Source organism: Cherax quadricarinatus, chromosome 82 (assembly GCF_038502225.1).
Source record: "Cherax quadricarinatus isolate ZL_2023a chromosome 82, ASM3850222v1, whole genome shotgun sequence".
Lineage (NCBI taxonomy): Eukaryota > Metazoa > Arthropoda > Malacostraca > Decapoda > Parastacidae > Cherax > Cherax quadricarinatus.
In genome coordinates this window covers 215598-230000 of record NC_091373.1, presented here as the reverse complement: position 1 = coordinate 230000, position 14403 = coordinate 215598, and the positions used below count along the sequence as shown (strand labels likewise).

Here is a 14403-nt window from a genome sequence, read left to right as displayed (position 1 = left end):
GGCTGGGATGGAGGATATTGTTAGCCATCTGGATGACATCATGAGAGGTAATGGGAGCAATCCTATTATCTGTCTCAGTGCTGGAGGCAACGATGTTGGCAGACGTAGGAGTGAAGACCTGATTAGCAGGTATAGGTCAGCAATAGAAATAATTAGGAGTAAGGGTGGGAATCCTGTCATATGTGGTATTTTGCCAAGGAGAGGAGTTGGAAATGAATGGTTGTCCAGGGCAATTGGTGTCAATTGCTGGCTGAACAAATACTGTAAGGAAAATGCGGTAACATTCATTGACAACTGGGACCTCTTCTATGGCAGAAGTGACATGTATGCCAGGGATGGGGTTCACTTATATAGGTCTGGGGTGGTAGCACTGGCAACTGCAGTGGAGGGAGCAGTTAGGACTTTAAACTAGGAATAGTTAGTGGTATGGGTTTTGGCAGGAAAACAGTGAAGTCCCAGTGTAGTAATATTACGAGTTCTAGGGGAACTAGTAATAAGCAGAACGAGGTAGACATTGAAAAGCCAGGGACTTTGGGTGATAAGGACAGTAATAGGTTTAGTAGAAAAAACAGAAATGAGCAGGAAGGGTAAAGAGAAAGGAGAGTCTTTCAATGTTTATTATGCTAATTGCCATAGTGCTAGGAATAAGATGGACGAGTTGAGATTAGTTGCTAGTGCAGGTAACATTGATGTATTTGCCTTAACTGAGACGTGGTTTAATTCAAAAAGTCGGGACATGCCTGCGGAATGTCATATTCAGGGTTTTAAATTGTTCCAAGTAGATAGAAGTATCGGGAAGGGGGGTGGGGTGGCATTGTATGTCCGAGATCGCTTGAACTGTTGCATAAAAACGGGTATTAAGTCTGAAGGAACACATACAGAGTCTGTTTGGATAGAATTTTCAGAGGGGCATGAAAAACTGATTTTAGGAGTGATATACCGTCCCCCAAACTTAGATAGGGACCATGGGAGACTACTATAGGAGGAAATTGTTAAGGCCACAAGGCAAGATAATGTAGTAATTCTAGGAGACTTTAACTTTAGTCATATTGATTGGAATTTCTTGACTGGGAATTTAGAATCATACGACTTCTTAGTAGTAGTTCAGGATTGTTTTTTGAAGCAGTTTGTGACAGAACCTACAAGGGGAAATAACCTGCTTGACTTAGTTATGGCAAACAATGAATCCCTTGTTAATAATTTAGAAATTTCAGGGGAACTGGGTGCTAGCGACCACAAATCAATTACATTTAGCATTGAATGGAAGTACGATAGTAGCGATAACTCAGTAACAGTCCCAGATTTTCGCTTAGCAGATTACGATGGGCTTAGAGAACACTTATCATCTGTTGACTGGGGTAACGAAGTGAGCTATCAATATGACAGTTTTCTGAACACTATACATGCTGCTCAAAGAACGTTTATCCCATATAAAGAAATTAGATCAAATAGAAATGACCGAAAATGGATGAATAATAGGCTCAAATATCTACTAGGGCATAAGAAAGGAATTTATAGGCGTATCAAAAGAGGTGAGGGTCATCTTATGAATCAGTATATTGACATTAAGAGGGACATTAAAAAGGGGATAAGAAAAGCTAAAAGGGACTATGAAATTAAAGTTGCTAGGGATTCTAAAACTAACCCAAAAAGTTTTTTCCAGGTCTATAGAACAAAAGTTAGAGATAAGATAGGTCCCCTTAAAAATAGCTATGGGCACCTTACTGACAAAGAGAATGAAATGTGCTCGATTTTTAATAATTATTTTCTCTCAGTTTTTACACAGGAAGACACTAGCAATATTCCAGTAATTAATTTTTATAGTGGGCTAGAAGAAGATAAATTATGTAACATCACAGTCACTAGTGAAATGGTTGTGAAGCAGATAGACAGACTGAAGCAAAATAAGTCGCCGGGTCCTGATGAGGTTTTTTCAAGGGTTCTTAAGGAATGCAAAATGGAACTCTGTGAACCATTAACTAATATTTTTAATTTATCTCTTCAAACAGGTGTAGTGTCTGATATGTGGAAGATGGCTAATGTAATTCCTATTTTTAAAACAGGGGACAAGTCGTTACCGTCAAATTACCGCCCAATAAGCCTGACCTCAATTGTAGGCAAATTACTCGAGTCAATTATAGCTGAGATTATAAGAAGCCATCTCGATAAGCATAGCTTGATTAATGATACTCAGCATGGATTCACAAGAGGCCGGTCTTGTCTAACTAATTTATTAACTTTCTTCAGTAAAGCTTTTGAGGCTGTTGACCACGATAAAGAATTTGATATTATTTACTTAGATTTTAGTAAGGCTTTTGATAGAGTTCTGCACCATAGACTGTTAAAGAAAGTGGCAGCTCATGGCATTGGGGGAAAAGTGCTCTCGTGGATCGAGTCATGGCTCACTGACAGGAAGCAGAGAGTGTCCATACATGGGGTTAAATCCGAGTGGGGATCTGTAACAAGTGGCGTTCCACAGGGATCAGTCTTGGGCCCGTTGTTGTTTATAATATATATCAATGATCTTGATGAGGGAATTACTAGTGATACGAGCAAATTCGCCGATGACACAAAGATAGGTAGGATAATTGATTCAAACGTAGATGTTATGGAACTTCAGGAGGATTTAAACAAACTCTATTCTTGGTCAGAAAAGTGGCAGATGCAGTTCAATGTAGATAAATGCAAGGTTCTGAAGCTTGGGAGTGCCCATAACCCTAGTACTTATAAGTTAAATGAAGTAGAACTTAGCTATACAGATTGTGAAAAGGACTTGGGGGTTATGGTGAGCAGCAACCTTAAACCAAGACAGCAATGCCTAAGCGTATGTAATAAGGCAAATAGATTACTGGGATTTATATCAAGAAGTGTAAGCAACAGAAGTCCAGAGGTCATACTGCAGCTTTATACATCATTAGTAAGGCCTCACCTAGATTATGCAGCTCAGTTCTGGTCTCCATATTACAGAATGGACATAAATTCGTTAGAAAACATTCAGCGTAGGATGACTAAATTAATACATAGCATTAGAAATCTTCCTTATGAAGAAAGATTGAAGACTCTTAAGTTACATTCACTTGTTAGATGAAGAATGAGGGGAGACCTGATCGAAGTGTATAAGTGGAAGATAGGTATTAATAAAGGGGATATTAATAAGGTCTTGAGGATGTCTCTCCAAGAGAGAACCCGCAGTAATGGATTTAAATTAGATAAGTTTAGATTTAGAAAGGACATAGGAAAGTATTGGTTTGGAAATAGGGTAGTTGATGAGTGGAACAGTCTACCTAGTTGGGTTACTGAGGCTGGGACTTTGGGTAGTTTCAAATTTAGGTTGGATAAGTACATGAGTGGGAGGGGTTGGATTTGAGTGGGACTTTCACATCAGAGCTTATTTCTTGGGTGGCATTGAAAATTGGGTTGGGCAAATGTTTTGTTAGTTGGATGAATTGTAAAGGACCTGCCTAGTATGGGCCAACAGGCCTCCTGCAGTGTTCCTCCTTTCTTATGTTCTTATACCTACACACACACAAGGCCGAAATTTGGAGTTTTTATGCCCTGGTAACCAGGCTTAAGGCCAGGCTTCCTTGATTGCCTATTCAACGGTGCTTTAAGTGACACAACTGGTGTTAATTGCTGGCTGGACAAGAACTGTGAAGACCATTTACTGATAACTAAGACCGCTTCTGGGGCATGAATGACATGTATGCCTGGGATGGGGGTGCACTTATCTCGGGCAGGGGTAGCAGCATTATCTAGTCCAACCGAGGGGATGGCTTGTAACTTCAGTGTATCAAGATTTAAACTGAAAAATGTTAGAGGTAAATATGTGTGTGTGGAAAAATGAAGGGATTGTGGTATAACGAGGCAGTAAAAAGTGTGATACTATGGATTTTATAAATCACAATTATCCCTGGAGGAAAGTCAATTGTCAGTTATTAATATTAAGGATGGTTATGGAAAAGAGGCCCATAGAAACACTGGGTAATGAAGAACAATAGAAATAGTGGAAAGGCAAATTTATTTGTATTTTAATCAAATAAAGCACTAAACCCGTATGGATATAGCACCTGGGGAATGCAAGGCATTCAAGTTTGATATAACTCCAATTCCTTGGATCAAGAGCCTCTCACCGACATCAACGCACCTTCCTTGAGAGGATTAGGAAGGCAAAAATAAACAGAGAAAAGATACAGAAAAAAAAACTTTCTTCAGAAGTATTATACATTATTATTATAATCAAAAAGAAGCGCTAAGCCACAAGGGCTATACAGAGAAGTATTATACAAATAGTTGGATTACTAGATGAAAGATAAACGAGTTGAGGTTGGTTGCATGTGCATGAAACGTCATTGTCGTTGCAATAACTAAGACGTAGTTTAATATGAAAAGTCGGGACGTGGCTGCCGAGCGCCACATAGGAGTTTAAGTTAGTCCATGTTAGTAGAAATACCGGAAAGTGGGTGTGAAGAAGCAAGGTATGTCCGAGAGAACTTGAAATGCTGCGTGGAAACATAAAAACTGAAGGAAAAAAACAGAATTTGTCTGGGTATAATTTCTAAGACATGTAAAGTACTTGATCCTCAGAATCCAGCCAAGGTAGACTAATTTGGAATGAAACCGTTAAGGCTTCAAGGTGTGAAAATTTAGTAATCTCGAAAGATTTCAATTTTAGCAAAGCTGATTGGAAGTTTTTGGCTGGAAATCTGAAGATTAACGACTTCCTGGAGGCTGTCCAAGATTGCTTTTTAAAGCAATTTGTGACAGAACCAGCTACAGGTAATAAGCTGTTCGACCTAGTTCTAGCGAACAAGGAGACCCTCGTAAATAATCTAAAGGTCACCGAAGAGTTGATACAAGTGACTATAACTCTATAACTTTTAAAATTACACAGAAGTACGATAATAAGATTAATGCAGTATAGGTTAGGGAACACTTAGCTAGTGTATCATGTTCAAAACGTCTTTCATCATGCTCCTAGCGTCCTCCATCATCTTCAAATCGTCTTCCATCATATTTAAATCGTCGTCCATCATGTTCAAAGCGATATGTGTGTAGATCATAGAATGATCTACACACACATCGCATCATTGCACTAGTAGCTAGAACCCAGCGCTCCACAGTTATTTAACGTCTCAAACTCTTGGCTTATCAGTCTTCTCTGTAAGGCGACTTATGCTGCACACCGCAAACAAGAAAATAACGTCTGGCAGAGGAAAGATTATGCGTTATGCATGGTGAGGATGGACTGTAATATATCACTGAGGTCACCCAAGTGTTAGTTTGTTAACTGGGTTTAAAGTCCATCGACAATACAAAGGGTCATAAGGCTGCATAACACCTGTGAAGCACTAGTCAGGAACAATTTAATTTAAGCTTGACAATGTTGACATACCAACGTACTTTCATTCTTATACTAGTAGAGGATCTAAACATATTAAAAAATTCCCTTCCCACACACACACACACACACACACACACAAGCTTTCCTGTTAACCCTGTAACATATTCCATGTAAAGATAAGGGTGTCTGAGCTAGTTTCTATTTCTTGTTTACAACTTCCTGAGGAACTTCAGCGAGCGCTGCGTTATTCAAGGCGTCTGGCTCGATTCATGTTCACTTGTAGCTCTTCTCTTGTCAAGATACAGCTTAAGTCTTGTAGTTACTTGTGAAGATTTATCTGTTTACCTTTTTTCGGGAGGATGAGCCGAAAAAGAAACACTTTCATCACTCACTCATCACTGTCTTGCCAGAGGCGCACCGATGCTACAGTTCAAATGCCCCTCCACCAAACTGCAATATTCTCACCACTCCTTCAGAATGCAGGCACTGTACTTTCCACCTCCAGGGCTCAAGTCCGGCTAACCGAAATAATTACTAAATTTAAAAGTAATAATAATAATAATAATAATAATAATAATAATAATAATAATAATAATAATAGTTGTACTTGCTGCCTCTAAAGTGTAAACAATCACTTTCGAACATGGATAAATCAGGATAGACTTCGCTGACCATTTCCATCTTCCTCGTAAAACGTACTGGCAGAGGCTGGTGCCTGTGATATACCCATGACCAGTATCAAGAGTTAGCCTTTCTCTCAGCTAGGATCACCTGGTCACCAGTGAAGGTTTGCGTTGACGACCAGAAGGCAAGCCATAGCAACTCAGTTGATCTAGCGACAATTAAAGAAAAGGGCCAGAGGGAAAGAAGGGGGGGAAGAGAGAGAGAGAGAGAGAGAGAGAGAGAGAGAGAGAGAGAGAGAGAGAGAGAGAGAGAGAGAGAGAGAGAGAGAGAGAGAGAGAGAGAGAGAGAGAAAGAGAGAGAGAGAGAGAGGGAAAGAGAGAGAGAGAGGGAAAGAGAGGGAAAGAGAGGGAAAGAGAGGGAAAGAGAGAGAGGGAAAGAGAGAGAGAGAGAGAGAGAGAGAGAGAGAGAGAGAGAGAGAGAGAGAGAGAGAGAGAGAGAGAGAGAGAGAGAGAGAGAGAGAGAGAGAGAGGGGGAGAGAGAGAGAGTGGGTTTGGGGGTAGTAGGCGTGGGTGTGAGAGCACCATAAGAAGCAGCAGCCGGGTAGGGGACACGCCATTCACGCCGGCAGCCTCAACGCATCGGCAAGCTTGCCTTGCCCACCTGCACGCACGCCCCATTTCCCTGACTCCACGCCCGCGGCCGCGCCCGCGCCCGCGCCCAGGCCCGCACCACGCGTCCAACACGAGGATTTATAGTGTTACAGTCAGTATACAACTTGTGTGTACTGTTACTTCAGACACACACACACACACACACACACACACACACACACACACACACACACACACACACACACACACACACACACACACACATACTGTAGTGTTACAGCCTTGCGCTCACCCACGACAACACATCAGTGATAACTCTACCAAAGTATACATTTTACCATGGTATTAACTACCACGGTATACACTCTTCTATGGTATACACTAACTTCATATACACTCTTACCATAATATACACAACCATGGTATACACTACCATAGAATATTCTAACAAAGTATACACTATGCAATATTCTATCATGGCGTACACTAATGGTATACATTACCTAAGGATATACACTACCACAGTAGACACAAAAATGGTATAAACTCCATGATGGTATACACACTACCATGGTACACTACCATGGTACACACTACCATGGCACACACTACCATGGTACATACTACCATAGTACACACTACCATGGCATACACTACCATGGTATACATTACCATGGTACACACTACCATGGTGCACACTACCATGGTATAAACTCCATGATGGTATACACACTGCCAATGTATACACTACCATGGTACACACTACAATGGTACACACTACCATGGTATACACTACCGTAGTGTTATACCATTTTAATGTATACCATGGTATACACTACCATGGTACACACTACCACAGTATACACTAAAATGGTATAAACTCCATGATGGTATACACACTACCATGATATACACTACCATGGTACACACTGCCATGGTACACACCATGGTATACACTACCATGGTACACACTACCATGGTATACTTTAACAGGCAAACCAAAACACTACCCAAGACTGTCACAGCTACCACCATCACAACAGCCGCCGCCACCACCACAACACAACCCCCATCACCGTCACAACAACCCCCACCACCGTCACAACACAATCCCCACCACCGTCATAACACAACCCTCACCACCGTCACAACACAACCACAACCACCACCGTCACATCACAATCCCCACCACCGCCACAACCACCACCGACGCAACACAACCCCCACCACCGTCACAACAAAACCACCACCACCATCACAACACTACCATCACTATCACGAAACCACCACCACCGTCACAACACAACCACCACCATTATCACAATACAACCACCACCACTATCACAATACAACCCCCAGCACCGTCACAACACAACCACTACCACCATGACAACACAACCCCCACCACCGTCACACCATAACCCCCAGCACCGTCACACAACCACCATCACCGTTACAACACAATCTCCACCACCGTCACAACTACCACCACCATCACAATACAACCCCCACCATCACAACACAACCACCACCACCGTCACAACACAACCCCCGCCAACGTCACAACACAGCCACTACCGCCGTCACAACACAACCACTACCACCGTCACAACACAACCACTACCACCCTCACAACACAACCACCGTCAACACAACCACCATCACAACACAACTACCACCATCACAACACAACCACTATCACCGTCACAACACAATCACTACCACCCTCACAACGCAACCACCACCGTCACACCACACCCTCCACCGTCACAACACAACCACTACCACCGTCAAAACACAACCACCACCACCGTCACACCACAACCAGCATCACAACACAACTACCACCATCAAACCACTACCACCGTCACAACACCACCGTCACAACACAACCACCCCCACCGTCACAACACAGCCACCACCACCGTCACAACACAACCACCCCCACCGTCACAACACAACCACCACCACCGTCACAGCACAATCACCACCACAACACAACCACCACCACCGTCACAAGACAACCACCACCACCGTCACAACGCAACCACTACCACCGTCACAACACAACCGCTACCACCGTCACAACACAACCACCACCACCGTCACAACACAACCACAACCAAAACACAACCACCTCAATCGTCACAACACAACCACCACCACCGTCACAACACAACCACCACCACCGTCACACCACAACCACCATCACAATACAACTACCACCACCAACACAACACAACCACCACCACCGTCACAACACAACCACCACCACCGTCACACCACAACCACCATCACAATACAACTACCACCACCAACACAACACAACCACCACCGCTGTTAACACGAAACCACTACCGCCGCTACGCTAATTACAAAAACCATCACAATCACTACTACCACTATCATAACACCACCATCGTAACTACCACCACTATTACCACCGCTAACACAATCACAAAAACTACCATCACAATATCACTACTACCACCACCACTGCTACCACGACCATAACACAACCAACTCAGCCACCACCATTACTATCGTTACCATCATCACAGTCTTGTATCTGTACCACACCGCCACCAGTCTCGTGTCTGTACCACACCACCACCAGTCTTGTGTCTGAACCACACCACCAACAGACTTGTGTCTGTACCACACCAGTGTTGTGTCTGTACCACACCACCACCAGCCTTATCCCGTCTGTACTACTGCCACCACCACTTCCAGTCTTATTCTGTCTGTACCACCACGACCACCAGCGTTGTCTGTACCACCACCACCAGCGTTGTCTGTACCACCACCACCACCACCACCAGCGTTGTCTGTACCACCGCCACCACCACCAGCGTTACTGTCTATACCACCACTACCACCAGACTTACTGTTTCACCACTACCACTAGTCTTACCCTGTCTGTACCACCATCAGTCTTATTCTGTCTGTACCACCACCAATAGTGATGTCTGAACAGCAACCACCACCAGTGTTGCTCTGTATGTACCACCACCAGCAGTGTTGTTCTGTCTGTACCACCACCAGCGTTGTCCTGTATGTACCACCAACAGTGTTGCTGTCTGTACCACCACCTCACCAGTGATGTTCTGTCTGTACCACAACCAGTGTTGTTCTATCTGTACCACAACCAGTGTTGTTCTCTCTGTACCACCACCACAAGCGTTATTCTATACCACCAACCCCCAGTGTTGTTCTGTACCACCACCGGTGCTGTTCTGTCTGTACCACCATCAGTGTTGTCCTGTCTGTACCACCAGTGTTCTGTCTGTACCACCACCAATGTTATTCTGTATCACCACCAGTGTCGTTCTGTCTGTACCACCACCACCAGTGTTGTTCTGTCTACCACCACCACCAGTGTTGTACTGTCTGTACCACCACCACCAGTTTTGTTCTGTATGTACCACCACCACCAGTGTTGTTCTGTATGTACCACCACCAGTGTTGTTCTGTCTGTATCACCACCATCAGTGATGTCTGCACCGCAACCACCACCAGTGTTGCTCTCTATGTACCACCACCAACAGTGTTGTTCTGTCTGTACCACCACCAATGTTGTTCTGTACCACCACCATTGTTGTTCTGTATGCACCACCACCACCAGTGTTGTTCTGTATGTACCACCACCACCATTGTTGTTGTCTGTATCACCACCATCAGTGATGTCTGCACCGCAACCACCACCAGTGTTGCTCTCTTTGTACCACCACCAACAGTGTTGTTCTGTCTGTACCACAAATAGTGTTGTTCTGTCTGTACCACAAATAGTGTTGTTCTGTCTGTACCACCACCAGTGTTGCTCTCTCTATGTACCGCCACCAACAGTGTTCTTCTGTCTGTACCACCACCAGTGTTGTTCTGTATGTACCATAACCACCAGTGTTGTTCTGTATGTACCACCATCACCACCACCAGTGTTGTTCTGTATGTACGACCACCAGTGTTGTTCTGTATATACCACCACCAGTGTTGTTCTGTATATACCACCACCAGTGTTGTTCTGTATGTACCACCTTGGATGCACTGGAAGAAAATCAGAATGCAGATGTAATATACACAGACTTTGCAAAAGCATTTGACAAATGCGATCATGGCGTAATAGCCCATAAAATACGTGCTAAAGGAATAACTGGGAAAGTGGGGAGATGGATCTTCAACTTCCTAACAAATCGAACACAAAGAGTAGTGGTCAACAGAGTTAAATCGGAGGCTGCCATAGTGAAGAGCTCTGTTCCACAAGGCACAGTACTCGCCCCCATCTTATTCCTTATCCTCATATCAGACATAAACAGAGATATACACCACAGCACCGTATCATCCTTTGCGGATGATACTAGGATCTGCATGAGGCTGTCATCTGCTGAGGACGCGGTTAACCTCCAAGAAGATATAAACAAAGTTTTCCAGTGGGCAACGGTAAACAATATGATGTTCAATGAGGACAAATTCCAACTACTCCGTTATGGAAAACTGGAGGAGATAATAACTAGAACAGAGTATACTACTGACTCCGGCCATACAATAGAGCGGAAAAATAATGTAAGGGACCTGGGAGTAGTAATGTCTGAGGATCTCACTTTCAAGGATCACAACAGTGCCACGATCGCACGTGCAAAGAAAATGATAGGATGGATAATGAGAACTTTCAAAACGAGAGATGCCAAGCCCATGATGATCCTTTTCAAATCACTTGTTCTCTCTAGGCTGGAATACTGCTGTACATTAACATCTCCATACAAAGCAGGTGAAATCGCAGATCTAGAGAGTGTACAGAGATCCTTTACTGCACGTATAAGTTCTGTCAAGCACCTTAACTACTGGGAACGCTTGGAAGCACTTGACTTGTACTCGTTGGAACGCAGGAGGGAGAGATATATCATAATCTACACTTGGAAAATCTTGGAAGGAATGGTCCCAAATCTACACACAGAAATCACTCCCTACGAAAGTAAAAGACTGGGCAGGCGATGCAAAATGCCGCCAATAAAAAGTAGGGGCGCCATTGGTACACTAAGAGAAAACACCATAAGTGTCCGGGGCCCAAAACTGTTCAACAGCCTCCCATCAAGCATTAGGGGAATTGCCAATAAACCCCTGGCTGCCTTCAAGAGAGAGCTGGACAGATACCTAAAGTCGGTGCCGGATCAGCCGGGCTGTGGCTCGTACGTCGGACTGCGTGCGGCCAGCAGTAACAGCCTAGTTGATCAGGCCCTGATCCATCGGGAGGCCTGGTCGTGGACCGGGCCGCGGGGGCGTTGATCCCTGGAATAACCTCCAGGTAACCTCCAGGTAACCACCAGTGTTGATCTGTATGCACCACCACCGGTGTTGTTCTGTATGTACCACCACCAGTGTTGTTCTGTCTGTACCACCACCAGTGTTGTTCTGTCTGTGCCACCACCAGTGTTGTTCTGTCTGTGCCACCACCAGTGTTGTTCTGTCTGTACCACAACCAATATTGTTCTGTATCACCACCACCAGTGTTGCTCTGTCTGTATCACCACCAGTTTGTCCTGTATGTACCACCACCATCATCAGTGTCGTTTTGTCTGTAACACCACCACCATTGTTGTTCTGTCTGTACCACCACCACCACCACCAGTGTTGTACTGTCTGTACCACCACCACCAGTTTTGTTCTGTCTGTAAAACCACCAGTGTTGTTCTGTATGTACTACTGCCACCAGCGTTATTGTCTGTACCGCCACCATTGTTGTTCTGTCTGTACCACTACCACCAGTGTTGTTCTCTATATACCGCCACCACCACCACCACCACCACCACCAGCGTTATTGTCACTACCCTGTCTGTACCACCATCAGTCTCACCCTGTCTGTACCACAACCAGTCTTATTCTGTCTGTACCACCACCACCACTAGTGTTGTTCTGTCTGTATCACCACCATCAGTGATGTCTGCACTGCAAGCACCACCAGTGTTGCTCTCTATGTACCACCACCAACAGTGTTGTTCTGTCTGTGCCACCAACAGTGTTGCTCTGTCTGTACCACCACCACCAGTGTTGTTCTGTATGTACCACCACCACCAGTGTTATTCTGTATGTACCACCACCAGTGTTGATCTGTATGCACCACAACCAGTGTTGTTCTGTATGTACCACCACCAGTGTTGTTCTGTCTGTACCACCACCAGTGTTGTTCTGTCTGTACCACCACCGGTTTTGTTCTGTATGTACCACCACCACCACAAGCATTACTGTCTGTACCAACACTACCACTAGTCTCACCCTATCTGTACCACCACTACCACCAGACTTACTGTTCCACCACTACAACTAGTCTTACCCTGTCTGTACCACCACCACTACCACCAGTCTTACCCTGTCTGTACCACCACCAGTCTTTTCTGTCTGTACCACCGCCAGTGATGGTCTGTCATACTATCAGACGTAAGGCATTTATTTTTATGCACTAAAGCATTCCTGAATATCCACAAAAAAATAATTTCAAGAAATATTACATTACTCTGTGAAACAATTATTATTATTATTATTCCATTACCCAGGCAAAGCCTTTAGTATGGGAGGTAATTATGTTCGATCTAAGGAGGGGAAAACAGGACTTTAGTAATCATAGCTATTATCTAGGAGCATGTATTACATTATAGAGAACGCAAGCATATATATCATTTAGCCTGTAATTCCTCATTGATTATATGACGTGTTATATGAGGTACGGGTACAGCTTTTATGTCAAGTGTGAAGTGTTTGTTCCCAACCACGAGCGACGTATCCTCTGACCTCTACGATATACCCTCGCCCCTGCTGCTATTTCTACTACAGTCTTATTATTGCCACTACTACTACTACTGCTTCTACTACCATTACTAGTACTATTGCCACCACTATTTTTTCTACTACTACTATTCTTTCTATTACTACTGCTGCTGCTGCTTCTACTACCACTACTACTACTGCCACCATTCATCTTTCTGCTCTTGCTGCTGCTGCTGCTACTACTATTACTACTACTACTACTAATAATAATAATAATAATAATAATAATAAAACAATAATGGCAGATCTTCATTTTCAGGTGCCTAGGACACCAGTACTTGTCAATACTCTTCTCATTATTGGATAATAAGGTCATATTTGTGAAACCAGAAACTGTGGTCACGTGTGGACGCGAGGAAGTGTAACAAACAGCAGCAGCTGCGAGAGGCTGGAACAGCAGCAGGAATTACAAGCAACATACCAGGGAATTTCAACAAGCACTGCAACAGTAAGAATTAAAAGCACCAGCAGTCTGCAGCAGTATCAGCCAGGGAAGGAGGGTGAAGACCATCATCACAACAAGTCAACCTTAGTTACTATACATCGTATTACATAATACACAATGGTAGGTCTTTATTCTGGCTTAATATGCATGGTATCCCTTCACCCCCCCCCCTCCATGATACCAGTTATTGGTGTCTAGTCTAGTACCATGGGTTTATTTCCTTTAATTCTAAATGATGACCTCTAACCCAGTGGTAGAGCATTAGGCTCTTAGTATAAAAGACCTGTTGCCACAGGGCCTTACACATATGATGGAATCACACTGGCGTAATAGGTTTAGGACTGGTTTGTCATGGGCTGGAACTCTCCATTCATTCGATGACCTGTTATCTCAATTCACTTAGCAGTAAACATGTACTGTACCTGGATGTTAGTCGACTGCTGTGGGCTGGGGTTTGAAGTGAACTGGAGTAGAATGACAGCTCTTAGTGTATAAACTGAAAAAAAGTAATATTTTTTTTTCACTACTACCAATTTCCCTGCTACAGAGGGTGATACAAGAAGGAA

At 43.8% G+C, this 14403-nt stretch overlaps 3 protein-coding genes across 5 annotated transcripts in view; 2 read left to right on the top strand and 1 right to left on the bottom strand.

The window, feature by feature from the left end:
* The window catches only part of LOC128702884 (pre-mRNA 3' end processing protein WDR33), a 117848-nt gene that overhangs the window by 33517 nt on the left and 69928 nt on the right, over nucleotides 1-14403 (bottom strand). The window lies entirely within an intron of this gene.
* The window catches only part of LOC128702885 (uncharacterized), a 28691-nt gene continuing 20784 nt past the window's right edge, over nucleotides 6497-14403 (top strand). Inside the window, exons 1-2 of one of the 2 annotated variants that reach the window (XM_053797372.2) lie at nucleotides 6497-6727; nucleotides 13723-13957. In XM_053797372.2, the coding sequence (XP_053653347.1) occupies nucleotides 13955-13957 (3 nt within the window). In that variant the 5' untranslated portion in view covers nucleotides 6497-6727; nucleotides 13723-13954. Of the gene's footprint in view, nucleotides 6728-13651; nucleotides 13958-14403 lie in introns of both variants that reach the window. The other variant, XM_070102505.1, reaches the window with a different exon arrangement.
* Nucleotides 11674-14403, top strand: part of LOC138850937 (alpha-aminoadipic semialdehyde synthase, mitochondrial-like) — a 218327-nt gene continuing 215597 nt past the window's right edge. Inside the window, exon 1 of one of the 2 annotated variants that reach the window (XR_011394289.1) lies at nucleotides 11674-11875. The gene's annotated coding sequence lies outside the window, so the exon portion shown is untranslated. The remainder of the gene's footprint in view (nucleotides 11876-14403) is intronic. The other variant, XM_070102507.1, reaches the window with a different exon arrangement.